The sequence below is a fragment of the Cyprinodon variegatus genome, unplaced genomic scaffold, assembly GCF_000732505.1.
Source record: "Cyprinodon variegatus isolate N-32 unplaced genomic scaffold, C_variegatus-1.0 Scaffold69, whole genome shotgun sequence".
Taxonomy (NCBI): Eukaryota; Metazoa; Chordata; class Actinopteri; order Cyprinodontiformes; family Cyprinodontidae; genus Cyprinodon; species Cyprinodon variegatus.
In genome coordinates, this window is record NW_015150522.1 from 1,475,997 (window position 1) to 1,491,176 (window position 15,180).

The window sequence follows — 15,180 nt, forward strand, 5'->3', positions numbered from 1 at the left end:
CAGTTTCAACTTTGTATTCCTGCTTTTTTTCTTTTTTTTTTATGTTTTTAATGGGACTTACATTCATGAAGCCCTTTTTACCTAGGCTGTTTGTGGCCATGGATTTCTAACTTGAACACATTTCTTGGCTTTGAGAGACTCCTCCCCCTGCAGGAGTGTATGCCATGTTTGGGTACACAGATCAGCGGCCACTGCTCCACCAGGGCCCACAAACCCTATAAATTTCCCTCCAAACTGTAAATGAGCTGCAACAATCCCTGCTTCCAAGGATAGAAAGAAAAAAAAAGCTCAGATCAGCAAGCTAAAAACCTAATTCGTTAATATTTTATTACAGTTTTGATGTCAATTATATTCATAATAATCCGCAAATATTTAATAGTAAAACGCTGCACTATTAGGCTTGTTGGATGAGATCCCACACACTTGTTTGAGTTCATCTGCTTTATTAAAATATGAAATCAGTAAATGATTAGCAATCGTTGGCAGTTTTCATTTGCTGTAATCTTTATCTCGGAACATGCATATTGTAAAATATTTAAACTTTAGCAGTTACAAGTCTCTGAAAAAAAGCTTTGAAGATGCCATAACGCTCTAACTCTCTGTTAAGAAGACATTGAAAGTAGAAGCCCACGTTTTCTTACATTAAATATCTTCACCAAAATGTTCTTTAAAAGCTGTAAATGCAGAGAAGTATAAAGTAGGATGGAAACAAAATGCTGGTATAAAAACTGTTGTTAAACAGGTTGAAACAAACATAAATTTTATTGTGCAAGGAATTGTGTCATTAAAAACCTTCATCCTTTGTTCTGGGTCCATCTGAAAAGTTGTAGCTTACTAGCAGAGCCATTTTTAGGTAGTAGTCTGATTTGTGCTGTGTTCTTGCATAGGACAAACCAGGGGGGTGTATTGTACTGAAAGGTTATGCAGTGGAAACGTACCTTTGGTCAGGTTGCTTGGTTGCATCCTACAGTTGGCTGCCTTAATTTAACCACACAAGGCCTTCAATGCTTACTGTAGCACAATGACCTTGTATTTCGTGGCCAGAAATATTTATAAAATTAGAACTTTTTTAATTCATGCTGGATACATACATCTTTTTCAACCAGCTAATTGGCAGTGTGCAGCTAAAGATTAAGACAGGGAAGCTCTGTTGTGCTACCTATGTTACATCTAGATAACTATTTGATGGACAAAATGGTGGAAAAATAAGATGTTTTTAAAGCATAACTGGCTAAAACCTAAATCTTTATACTAATAATTGTCCTATACCAAGTTTATTCATGCTTTACAATCATTATCTTGAATGACCTAAACATCCAATTAGTAGTTATTTTCTACTTTTTAGACCCCTCCACCACAGAAGATTTTTCCCTAATCCTTACCTAAAGTTGTGACGCCATTTTCAGCTGTTACTGTCAATTAGTACAGCTCTGTCACTCCTATACAATAAGGTTTTTGTGGCCAGAAATACTGACTACCAGATGAATCCCCACAACTTTGCTTTTTAATGACTTGTCGCAGGAACTTCCTTGATCACTCTGGGTATATGATATAATTGGTGTGAGCATTTTGCTTCAGGTTACAGGTGGGGAGAAAAAAAGATCAAACTGAAATATCCGGCATTGCAGGGGCGATAAGAAAGAGATATACAGAAAATTCTTCTTATCTTTTAAAATCCCGGCTCTATTAGTTTCCAGATATCAGTGACATCCAAGGCTATTTTTTTTTTTTTTACAAGATGAAACAATATATTTACAGTACACCTCTCTGTTGCTGTGGTTACTATAGTTATTTTACATTGTATTGTTCCTCTGCAACAGAATGAGGGTAAGAGATTATTTAAGGGTCCTTTATTTATTTATTGGGTCTTTTTAGGTCTAAAAGGACCAAAAGGTTCCTGTATTTTCAATTAGTATGGTTTTAATTTCACCTTGTCACCCAAGTGAGAAAATCAATAAAAAAGAAGTACAGAGTAAATTTAGCCTTTACCTTTGTATACCAAATTTTGAGGAAGCTGATAAGTAATATGTGCATCACATGAAAATGTCACCATACAACAAGCTTATGATCATAACATTCAATTATAGACCTCAAGTGCTAGATGCTGCATGCTTTATAAGTTTTTTTCTCATTCAACACACCTAACTAAAGTGAATTAGTCATTGTCAGGCCTTTGCAGAGGTTGATGAAATCCTCAGCAAATAGTAAAGCTAATCGTCCTTAGTCAGGAGTCTATTAAAAAGAACTTTGAAAAGAGCATTTTAAAATTGGTGGTTTGAGAGAATTAGTCAAATGTTTTTCTAGGTATCAGATCTATTTAGCTAATTATCTCTTGCAGGAAGCCTCTGCACCCAACTTTCAGAGGATTATGTTGATTATTTTAATTTAAGTGATGAATTCGTGTTGTATTGATACGTAACAGACAACTTAGCAAAACTAATCATTTAAATGTGCTCTTTTGGCACTACCTACAATCAGCCTGTTGCAGAAACAATTTATCAGCATTTATTCATCTAAATATGTAAAACACAGTTGAACAAGTCAATCATATTTTTCTTAAAATTAACACCATGGTTCAGGTCTTGGCATATATATATATATATATATATATATATATATATATATATATATATATATATATTATCATTATTATTTTTTTTATCAATAATAATTCTCTTCCACTTCTCTTTTAGTCAGTAATGAAGGAAAAATGATGTGCTTTGCAAAGATTTAGTGTAGGACTGAAAGGTGTTCATTTTTTTTAGCCCCTGATGAAAAACTTAGTTTGTTATAATTAGTTAGAGAAAAAAAAACAATTATAACTGTTTTAGGGTATCACACTACCAGATTTTAAAACTTGGAGATGGAAATTTTTGCTTCTCCTTCTTTTAAAAAATAGTTTGAGATCCATTAAAATGAATGGTGAGCATTTCTCTGCATCCATTCATAAACGGATAGTCATGGAGAATTTCTGGATCCCCATTAGGGCTTTCCAATATATGATATCCCATCCTATTTTGCCATGCTCTTATCATTTCTGCTAGATTGATTGAACAGTACTTTGTGAGGTTAGCAAAACTTTCCTAAATGTTCCACAGTTTTCTGTAATAAATATATTAGGCCTTCACTGAACATTTTTAATCTTACTGAGATTACAAGCAGGTAATCTTACGACCCAGGGATTTTTTAATGTGACAAAACATGAAGATACACTCACCAGCCACTTTATTAGGTACCCCATGCTAGTTATGGGTTGGACCCCCTTTTGCCTTCAGAACTGCCTCAATTCTTCGTGGCATAGATTCAACAAGGTGCTGGAAGCATTCCTCAGGGAGTTTGGTCCATATTGACATGATGGCATCACACAGTTGCCGCAGATTTGTCGGCTGCACATCCATGATGCGAATCTCCCGTTCCACCACATCCCAAAGATGCTCTATTGGATTGAGATCTGGTGACTGTGGAGGCCATTTGAGTACAGTGAACTCATTGTCATGTTCAAGAAACCAGTCTGAGAGGATTCCAGCTTTATGACATGGCGCATTATCCTGCTGAAAGTAGCCATCAGAAGTTGGGTACATTGTGGTCATAAAGGGATGGACATGGTCAGCAACAATACTCAGGTCGGCTGTGGCGTTGCAACAATGCTCAATTGGTACCAAGGGGCCCAAAGAGTGCCAAGAAAATATTCCCCACACCATGACACCACCACCACCAGCCTGAACCGTTGATACAAGGCAGGATGGATCCATGCTTTCATGTTGTAGACGCCAAATTCTGACCCTACCATCCGAATGTTGCAGCAGAAATTGAGACTCATCAGACCAGGCAACGTTTTTCCAATCTTCTATTGTCCAATTTCGATGAGCTTGTGCAAATTGTAGCCTCAGTTTCCTGTTCTTAGCTGAAAGGAGTGGCACCCGGTGTGGTCTTCTGCTGCTGTAGCCCATCTGCCTCAAAGTTCGATGTACTGTGCGTTCAGAGATGCTCTTCTGCCCACCTTGGTTGTAACGGGTGGTTATTTGAGTCACTGTTGCCCTTCTATCAGCTCGAACCAGTCTGGCCATTCTCCTCTGACCTCTGGCATCAACAAGGCATTTCTGTCCACAGAACTGCCGCTCACTGGATGTTTTTTCTTTTTCGGACCATTCTCTGTAAACCCTAGAGATGGTTGCGCGTGAAAATCCCAGTAGATCAGCAGTTTCTGAAATACTCAGACCAGCCCTTCTGGCACCAACAATCATGCCACGTTCAAAGTCACTCAAATCACCTTTCTTCCCCATACTGATGCTCGGTTTGAACTGCAGGAGATTGTCTTGACCATGTCTACATGCCTAAATGCACTGAGTTGCCGCCATGTGATTGGCTGCTTAGAAATTAAGTGTTAAGGAGCAGTTGGACAGGTGTACCTAATAAAGTGGACGGTGAGTGTATGTTTACAAGGTTTGAATACTTTTGCACTGAATTGTCAAGTAATCTTACTCTGTCAAAACATTATCTTTATGAAACTACTCTTTCATGAAGGTGAAAGAATATTTTAACTTGGATCAGTACTTTTTAGACGTTCTGGTAAAATGTACACCCGTGGCTCAGACAGGCTGGTGGTGATATGACTAAATGTTTTAGTGCAGTGTGTTTACACAGTATGTCAGTGTGTGTCTGACATGACAGCTGAGGACTAGGTTTACAATTGTGTCTCAGGGTGTTTCCATTCCCCGTCTGTTCTTCAGTTTATTGCCCTGGTGAGTTGATTTATAACTTGTGTTGAGTGCAGGTAGTGTCATGCACGAGTAAGCTCTCTACGCCGAAGCAAAGACCTCAAGGAACAGACTTGCACGGCCTTTTCCTTAGGATTTTTATCAACACTGATAATTTGTCTCATATAGAATTTGTCTGTGAATGCCATATTTCTGTTAGTTGCTTGATGCTGCAGCCATTAAAGTTTTAAAGGCTCACACTTCGACGGGTTCTTCTGAAAGCTCCTCCAGCATCTGTAATTTATGATCCATGCAGAGTGGTGTTTGAGTGAATCTATTCTGAGGATATGTTCTCAGTCTTGTACATGTACTGGAAAACAAGAAACATTTAAGTACTAACATCATGCGTGCTGCTGCTAAGTGGAGGAGTTTGTATTTGAAGGTGCCTTATCTTAGAAGGTCTTGTCAGCAATTCAGGAAATTACCATTGCCTAAAATTTGTGCTTTCTATGTACAATTAAAAACTGCTAGCCAAGAATCATGTAAATGGAGAATCAATGATGCATCATTTGAAGTGGGAGTTGCACAACATCATCAGAAGTTTTATATTATCCTTTCAGTCCTTTCCTGGGATCAGCAGGTCTAAGCTGAAGATTTTACTCTTGACAAATTCAGCATTATTATTAAAGCAATCATGCTGAACTAATCCCCCCCAAAATCCCGAGTGTGATGTGATCATCACACTCTTTTCTGGGTCACTAAATATTCATGAAGCCTCTAAGCACATTTTGGGTTGTTTTTAGCAACAACAACAAGGAGCTTGTCTTGTGAGATTCCTCACAGACTCCACTTACAGTCTAGCTCGGAGCTCAAATTCTCCCATTAATATGTATGCCCTTTTTCCTCGTTGCAAATCTGGAAGAAGTAAATCAGCCCCACACGTTGACAAAGACTATCCAAGTCTAAATTTTGTCTGGAGTTAACACCTTTGGTCTCTTCTTGGGTATTAGAGAATAAAAAGTCTGTAGCAAAACTTTTCAGAAATATCCAAGAACAATGAAAATTACTTTATTGGGAAACTTCTTAATTTTAAGATGGTATCAGTTTACATCGTTTTTTTTTTGTTTTTTTTTTGTATATTAGATGGAATAATATTGACTCCTAATCTTTAAGAGATATGTGTGTGCATGTGTGTGTAAAAAATCAATGCAATATAAAGAAGTAAAGGTTTTACTCTCATGCAAAATGTAAATTATAAATATGGACCTGAAATTGCAATTTCTGCATCTGCATTACCTCAATCATGATGTCCCTAAAGGTTCAGTTTCTGGAACGCTGCAGTTTACCATTTACAATTTCTCTTGGTCTGTTCATCTGCAGCTACATTCTTTTATGATTTATTTTCTTACTGTACACAACAAAAACCCACTGCCCAAGTATCAGGCCAGCTATTAGGACCATCACTTATCTTTTTTGAATAGGTGGTAAGTGGCTATGGTCTGAACATGTCCTGATTTTTGAATGAACTAATCCTTACAGTGATGGAGAAACATTGGAGAGATAAATAAAGATGAGTAGCAGCTTGGCAGCAGGGCAAATAGTTGTGGGAAAGAAGGTGCCATGATCAAGAAGGTGCTGCCTGTACCTTAATAATGTACTGATATGTGGCAACTGACACTGGGAGAATATCTGGGTTCATGGTGTTGAAGGTAGATCTAAGTATCCTGGAGTACGTCTCTGGATAGTGATTGTCTTGACTGCGTCATCTACTGACCTATTTGCCCAGTAAGCAGGGTGCAGTGGATCTAGCAAGGGGGATATGGTAAACTTTAAATGCTTCAACACCAGTTGCTGAAAAGATGTCATGACCACATATGACAGGGCAACCACCCTGTAGTCATGCAGTCACTTGATGTGGTGTTTCTTTGGGATCAGTTTGATGTTGGAGCAATTAAAGCAGGGGTGGAACATAACATTCAGAGAGTGACTGAAGGATGTAAGCAAACATGGGGGGTGGTTTGGCAGAGGTCTAAGTCCAAGCTGTAGGTTTGAGAACTGTTGTGTCAAAGTGTGATGTGCACAACATGGTTTGGTGGGAGTTTAGAGGTGGAAGTAGAGGTTATTATTGTTGTCTGTCAATCAAAGATTCTGTTCAGGGTAAAGGGGGACCATTCCAAGCCAATTATGGGACCATCTGCTGACAAGCAGCTTATTTGCTTCTCCCTGTAGCTTCTCAAAGCAACTCTGATCTCCTTGGACTCCAGTCAGATCAGCTTTTGGCTGGTTTAGAGCAATTGGAATGTTTTCAAACAAATTGAAAATGCAAATCCAAGAGGTAAATAAAACATTATTGCGTCAAATGTTTTATTCACCTCTAGGATTCACATTTTATATTGCAAAACCCTTACTAATGAGAAAAATAATGTTAAATATAAAGGATGAAGTAATCATAAAACTTAGAAAAATTGTTTTTGTGTGCTCATTGTGTTTAATTTTGGACCTGACTTTCAAACATCCTAAATGACTGAGCAAAAACTAAGGCCACAGTAATTTCCAGATTTTAAAAATTGCTTTGTCTGGTCTACAAACACCATCCCGCAGAGAATGGTGTGTCCTTGAAGGTGAAACAGACTGAGTGAAAAGTTCTATGGTGAGTAAATAGCATAAATTAATATATAATAGAGGAGAAATCAAAATTTTCTGACAACATCCACCATGCTGTAAACTTCTTCTTTGTTCTTGTTTGCTTAGATGTGAAGTGCACCATGGTTTCACTGCTTAAGCGGTGTAATATTCAAAGAAAGACACAAACTGTCAGTAAAAAATGTGTTTTCTTTTTTACTTCAATAGACTGCTGTTGGTATTATGTGGTATTTGATTCCAAGATGTTAGCATTAGAACCTTTTGGTTCTGTAAATTTCGAAAAAATACTAAGCTATTTTTTTCTATTCTGAAGTAAATCTGAGCCATATGATTTTTTAAAAAGAAATTCCAATTCACAGTTTAATATACATTTTGCAAAACACAAGTATCATTATCCCACTCTACGATGCATTACATTACCTCTCTCTTTCACATTAAAGCAACAGTGTGTAACTTTTAGCCACAAAGGGCCTTAATCCTGTAATCAAAAAGTTTAGCTTCCCTGAAAGTAACTGGCAACATTAAACTGTTATAAAATTAAACAGTCTACCTTTATGTCTTGGAATCTAATAGAAGACCAGTTTGGACCAGCAGACTGAGAGGTCATTGAGATGCTTGTAAAGAAAAGACCACATTTACCCCTCTAGATTAAATCCTAAACAAGAGAACCAAAAATATGGCTGATCCGGTAAGTGTTATATATGGTTTAATAGAGCTTAAGTGAAAATTCAACCTGGAAGACTCTTAATCAGCCTTACCTGGAACACCTCCTGACATCCCTCGCTCAGCCTTCAGCCAATCCATGATGGACCACATCCTCTCCAAAGCCAATTATTTCTAAAGATGGTCTTCATCAAGACGAAGGCCCTGCTTCCCCATTCAGTGCTTCAGCCGAACTTTGACCCACCTCCACCCCATATTCTTCCTCTCTCGTAACCCACTCTTAGACCCTCTCATCCTCCAACTTATTTCACCGCCATTGTTCGGGCCCCGGGGGGAAGACTATTCTAATCTTCTTCCTAGAGTACCCATCTGAGCAAATGTTGATTTTCAGCATCAGTCTTCTGCTGGCCAAAGATCTGATTTCATTATGTCAACATCTATAAATCTGTTTCTATCTTCTAGAACTCTAGTCGACCTCGGCAGCTGGCCGCTTACACTGCACCTGGTTCTGCTGAAGGTTTCTTCCTGTTAAAGGGGAGTTTTCCTCTCCACTGTCGCTACATGCATACTCTGTGTGAGTGATTGCAGAGGGTCAATGAGTTCATGCATTCAACTGGTTTTCCTTAGATAGTCAATCTTAACCAACCTGAGTGTGTTACTTGCAAATCAATTATATTGAACAAAACTTTTGCAATTGCACCTTTTCTCTGTGTGAGTCTCTACAGGTTGAATTTCCCAACAACCTTTAGATGTGTTAGCTTGCTTAAGGGGAGCTCAGAATGCTGTAAGGACGTTCTCTGGGTCACATGAATTATTCTACGATGGATCCCGCCCTTTCAATTCACATAGGCAAGTTTTTGAGAACCACAGCCCGCATCCATATGCACCAAGTGCTACCGGAAAATCATTTAATGCATCTCAAATTTCGTTAATACTTCTGTAAAAGGTTACACAGTGTTGCTTAAAAGACCAGTAAATTAGAATTAATTTTGCAGTTGCAAAGATAAAACAATTTGAAACAGTTTAGGGGTTACAAATACTTCTAAAGCAGAAGAAGAAACCACTGACTGTGAGAAAGACAGAGGTGAAAAAAGAGGGGGCAAATTCCCCAGAGGAATTAAAATAGGCCATGCTTCATCTACAGGGGTCCAAGTGAGGTGGAGAGACATGCAGTATTGATGGAAAGTGCAGTGCGTACATGTTGGTGAATGAAAGCATGACAGGATGAGACCTTTAGCAAGATACAAGAAGAAACAGAAATATGTCACTTGTTTGGAAACATTTAAATGTCTTTTGTTTTTTTGCTTTAATTCCTAGAATAAAGTGATGACCATTGATGGAGTCAAGGTGAAATTGCAGGTAAGGTTTTTAATTTACCATCAAAAAGAAAGCTTAGATGATGATAAGTTCTGCAGATGAAAGCATTTGTAGATCAAAACAGAAGCGCGCTTGCTAGAGGAAAAAAAATGCTATGATATTTTATCCAAAATTGTCAATTAAGGCAGGCCTACAGTACATGGTTTGGCTCAAATAAATTAGAAGCTTTCACTGCTTTAAGCAACAATGGTAAAAAAAAAAAAAAAGTTATTTAATAATGATTTATATTGTACTTTAATCCACTTAGTATGGGTCACTAGATCACATAACTTTGATCAAATAAATTGAATATATCACCTACAAGTGATACAATAAGGTATAACAGTGTTCTTTAATGGTCCAGAAAATGGAAATTTTCTTTATCTGTTTTAGAAACATATTCAATCCAGTTATTTTCTTTTGCACTTTAATCAAACTAGGCCTTAATAGAAATAAAAATACTAATTTAACTAAATCATTAATTTTAATCTTATATAGCATTTATTATGAGTGACTCTTGTAATAAACATATCCAAAAAAAGTTCCATTGCAGCTACGCTCAACTTTAGATATTGCTTTGCTGGTTAGCTGTTTTTGTTTAAAAAGACCCTCAGCTAAAAAGTTATTCTGCTGGTTTTTGAAAACAGTCTGTAAAGCAATATGGAGGAGAAGAATCAAATGAGCGATTACTGTATTTCTCAGGAGCTACGAGAAGAGCATAAGAACCATGACAAAAAAATGCTTCCAAATTAGCTTTAAATAATTTGGGAGGGTCCTAAAGCACCCACTGACACACTGTTTAGAATTATCAAGAGATGAGCCATTTCGTCTGCACTTTTTTTGACATATTTACAGTATTATACCGTCTAAATTAACAGAATTTATGTTTATGTTTTCAAATCATGATAACTACAAGTTTAACTCCTCCCAGCCAGTAAATTGCACACTTACTTTTCAGTCAAACAGCAAACTGAGGGTTCAGGCTCACACAAGATCAAAGTAAAACCATTTCATTGCCTTCGACACACATGGATATCTAAGGGAAACACGCAGCTCTTAAAGCTTTTTTTGATGTTTATTTTGGTTGTCTGTTGTCTTCTTTTTCTTGTTGTTATGTTGCCTGTTTTCTGTTCCTCTCATCTCATGCAGGAGTCTAGGAGTTAATGTGTATCTTCTGTGTTGTCTATTTTTGCTGTTTTGTTTTATTTTCTCTATTTTCATGCACTCTTTCTGGTCTCTATCTCTCTCTCCCCTTAGTTCTTTTTTTTTCTTTTTCACCTCTCTTTCCATTGCATAAGATTTTACTCCCTAAATAATGTTCAATAAAATTTCATACAGAAGTACCAAGAGAAACTTTATAGCAACAGTCATAATGGTCTACTTGTGAACATCTAGCTCTGGGACATCAATTCCCAGAGCCATATTGGCAAAATGGGAAAAAAAAAAAAAAAAAGTAAAAGAGCACTGTATTATTATTTTTATAGATTAACTATTATCAAAAGTAAGTTCCTTTTAATTATTCCTACTCAGTGATAATTTTTATATTATCTCCAGATCTGGGACACAGCTGGACAGGAGCGCTTTCGCAGTGTAACTCATGCCTACTATCGTGATGCTCATGGTGAGTTTCCAATTTAGAATTTAACTTTCTTTTTTTATGACATATAGTGCTTATTGCTTATGTGTGTACACATGGTTGCTTCCCATGTTGCATTAAAAAAAAAAAAAAATTGTTTATTTACTAAAATATTTTTCCGCTTGTTTGTGATTGAGCTTGATGACAAGATTACAGTAATTTGAGCCTCGGAAGTTTCAGGTAGAAGGTTATCTATTCTTTGTTTTTTCATGTTTTTTTTTTTTTAGGACTTCATATACAAAACATAGACTGCTTTCTTCCCTGCTTTTTAATTTGTGCTCAGACTGGCAGATATGAATGTAGTTAATACAGGATTCTTACTATCCTTTTTTTTTTTTTTTCCCAAACCACAACTTAAACCAATGTTACAATCTTACTGCATTTAATCACATTGAAACGGAGCCAGATTTAACTGAAATACATTGAATCTGTAAGTAGATTTAAGGTTGGTTTCTTTCTAATTTTGTGTTGATTTCTTTTTTTTTACTTTATGACCAACATGATCAAATTATAAAAAAATCATACATACATATATGTGTATATAAAGTGTCTTGTTTTAATGACCACAAAAGTAGCCTTACTATTTTTGCTGAAATTAATAATTAAATAAAAATGTATGCCAGCTTTATCTCTCAAACTCACAGTTTTAGATGTGAGCCTTTTTTTCCCACTCCGCAGAGCTTATCAAGTGATGATGTTTTATAACTCTGCTCAAAGAGTGAAGGAAGACGCTTTCAGGATTTCAGGGACTCCTTGATGTTCTGCAATCAGTCATCACATATTGCTCTATTTCTGTCTGTGCAACTGGATGTGAGGGCTTATCTACCATTTTTATCTTGATGTTAATTTACAAAATTTCTAAGTTGTAGTTCTCACATTTTGATATGAATCCCGTCAGAAGTAACTTTGGAAATGGTTTATAAACAACAGAGCATAGTGGAGGTAATAATCCAGAGAAGCAAAAGGAATTTAATCATGGCCTAGTTTTTTTAATTAATATAATTTTTTTTTCAAATAAAACAAAAAAGTATGAATACTGACTTGTACTGATTAATGTTTTTAATATAAAATTTTGTCCTTCATTATTATAAATACGAACAAATAAAGCCGTATAAAAAAGAGCAAAATGTACACAGTGGTTATTTTACACTACTTTTCTTTACATGGGCTGTATGGGGCTCTATATTTATATATGTAATTAATGCAGCGTTGCACTTAATGCTGTGTTACTGTAAATGTTATACTCTAATTTGTATGCAATGTAAGGAGAAAACTATATTAATTTCCAAAGAAATGTATTCATTTTCATCTGAAATATCTATAGATCAAAGTGGAAAAGGGTCTTATTCCTTGTTAATTTGCGCAAAGGTGCTCAATAAAGCTGATTTGTTTGGAGAATAAGGAATGAAGGAATAGCTACTTAAAAAAAGGAAATCTCCACTTATTAAGTGTGAAATACTGTTTTGCACATCTCCGCTTTAGAGCTTCGAAGTACCTTTCAATTAGTATTAAATAAATCAATCAAAGTTTATTTATATACCACTTTTGTACAATTGGTTGTGCACAATGTGCTCTAGAAAACTTACTATAAAAACAGATCTCAAACATGCATGATAGCACAACTACCTGGTTCTAAATCAACTTAAATATATTTTACATATCAAAAGACAAAAACTAAATTGGTAGAAATAACAAATGACAAAAATTTAGGATAAATGGCTACAATGCTATTAAAATGAATAGTTAAAATGGAGACTAATATGCAGGTGTAAGGTGATTTATGACTTTCAAAACCAACAGCAGGACTTTAAAGTCTATAAGTGAACTGAAAACTAGAGAGAGGAGAGGAATGGACATGTTTAGGAGCATTTTAGGGAAACCAAGCAGCTGCGACCAGTTGAGGCTTATGAAGACAGGACTGGCCAACTTCTGCACTAAAAGCTTTATAGTAATTCAGCCTTGAGCAAATGCATGCATGCATTGGCTTTTCCAGACCAGACTGGGATATAAATGGTTTGACTTTTGATAAGAGTCTTAGCAGAAAAAGGAATGCTTTGAACACTGAGTTTACCTCTTTATCAAACTTAAGAATGATGTCAAAAATTACACCTAAGTTTCTCATAGCTAATGCAAAAGGTTGGGAACAAAGCTTGAGGCCTGACAAGATTGCTTTGAAATTAAGAGAATGTATTTAGCCTCCTTTTAATTTAGGTGGAGATAATCTTGAGACAACCACTCTCTGATGTCAGAAAAGGTTTTGCAAAATACAATTCTACATTGGCATGTAGAATTGTACATCTTCGGCATGAAAATGAAAAGAAACCTTGTGTTTGGAGATGTCCAAGTGGCAACAATTGGAGGGAACACAGAACTGGTCAAAGACGTTAGCTTTGTGGCACAACAAAGGACAATGGAGCTATTTCAGATGTGAAGAAATCAATCATAAAAGATAACAATTTATTGCTTTGATATGAGACAAACCACTGGACTATGCAGCCCGACACACTGTTCCCGACAACAAAGAATGACTGCATGGTTTACAATATCAAAGGCCAAAGTCTAGCATCACAAGCACAACTAAATTATTTGCACATAATGCTGTAAGGGTATCATTATATACATACAGCAAAGTAGACTCTGAGCTTTGACGAGACCTGAAATCTGACTGAAACTTTTCAGCAATTTCATGCAGCGAGAGGTAATATTTTTCACAACCTTAGCAAAAAAGGCAGATGTGAAACGTAATGAAAATTAGAACAAATGCATGAATCAAGATTGCCTTTTTTACGCAGTGGCTCAACCACAGCATGTTTAAAGGCAGCAGGGACAGTGTCCATCCTGAAACAACAGTTTATGAAGGAGAGGAGGCAGGCTCCAATGGCGTCGACTGCTGCTTCCACTACATTAATAGAGACAGTTTCTGATTGTCAGTTGGGGGGATTTAGAGACTTAAGAGAATCAGTTCTTTAAGAGTAATAGGATCAAAATTCTCAAAAACTCCAAAAGAATCAAGCAAAACTAAAGTTGAGGTCTTGGGAATACCCTGTCTGACACACCAAACCTTGTCAATATAATAACTTTTGAAGACATGCAGGTGTGTATGGAAACATTAAAAACCACCATGCCTTGGTTTATATCAGAATTTAGGATACTAAAAAGACCTTAACAGATGTACGCCAAAAAAAAATGCTTTTAACTTTTAGTGGGCTAAAGTAAGCATTTTCTAACCATAGATATTCAAATTTCAAAGAAATTACACTCCACCTTGGAAACCAAGTCCAGTGGATATTTTTTGAACTTTTACGGAATGACTATGACCTGGATTACTGAGAATCTTCATCAGCATACCCCAGTACAACAAATTGATGAGTCTATAGTTAGGGGAATAGATGAGTATCACATGATTGTAGGAAGGGATAAAATGGCAGCAGTTTGGAGAAAAAATAGAGGATAAATAGAGTAATTGATGAAGGGTTAAACTGAACCAGTGCACTGACCATAAAATTAGACAAAATGGAAAAAGTAAATTCATTAAGGAGGGTAATCAGCTGGATGGAGGTGATGACAGTGAAAACAATTTAGACACTCCCCAGTTCTTGCCTCCTTTTTTATGGTAACACTCTAAACAGGGCTAATTTGTCATTGGTGTTAGCGTTATCCTACATATAGGATAATGAGGCTATTGTCCAGGTGCTTGTCATGGAGACAAGTGTCTTAAGGATAGCTTTGGTTTGACCAACACAATCTAAAGTTAAATATTAATTTTATTAATAATTAATATTATAATTATTAAATTCTTATTGGAGGGACTGGCAGCCTAGGTTAGGGCGTAGAGCGTGAAATCCCAAGGTTCTGAGTTCAAGCCCCACTCACAGCCTGCTACTCTGGGTCTCTAAGCAAAGACCCTCAACCCCATACTGTTCCCTGGGTGCTGCACAATGGCAGCCCACTGCTCCCCAAGGGAATGGGTTAAATGCAAAGGTAAATTTGCCCAATGTGAGATAAATAAAGTTCTATTCTTATTATTATTATTATAAACTTATGAAATTGAACCCAAATATTTTCTTGAACTTCCTAATAAATAGGGTCTGTTATTATCCATCCATGCTCTGACAACGTAAGAAACACATGACAAAATACTCAAATCACTAGAAAGTCTATTGCTGCAAACATTTTAGCTTTGTA

At 36.4% G+C, this 15,180-nt stretch overlaps 1 protein-coding gene across 1 annotated transcript in view; it reads left to right on the forward strand.

Moving 5' to 3' along the window:
- The window catches only part of LOC107083124 (ras-related protein Rab-26-like), a 72,146-nt gene that overhangs the window by 25,759 nt on the left and 31,207 nt on the right, over positions 1–15,180 (forward strand). The window contains exons 3-4 of the mRNA XM_015372123.1: positions 9,321–9,362; positions 10,914–10,980. Coding sequence (XP_015227609.1) covers positions 9,321–9,362; positions 10,914–10,980 — 109 coding nt within the window. The remainder of the gene's footprint in view (positions 1–9,320; positions 9,363–10,913; positions 10,981–15,180) is intronic.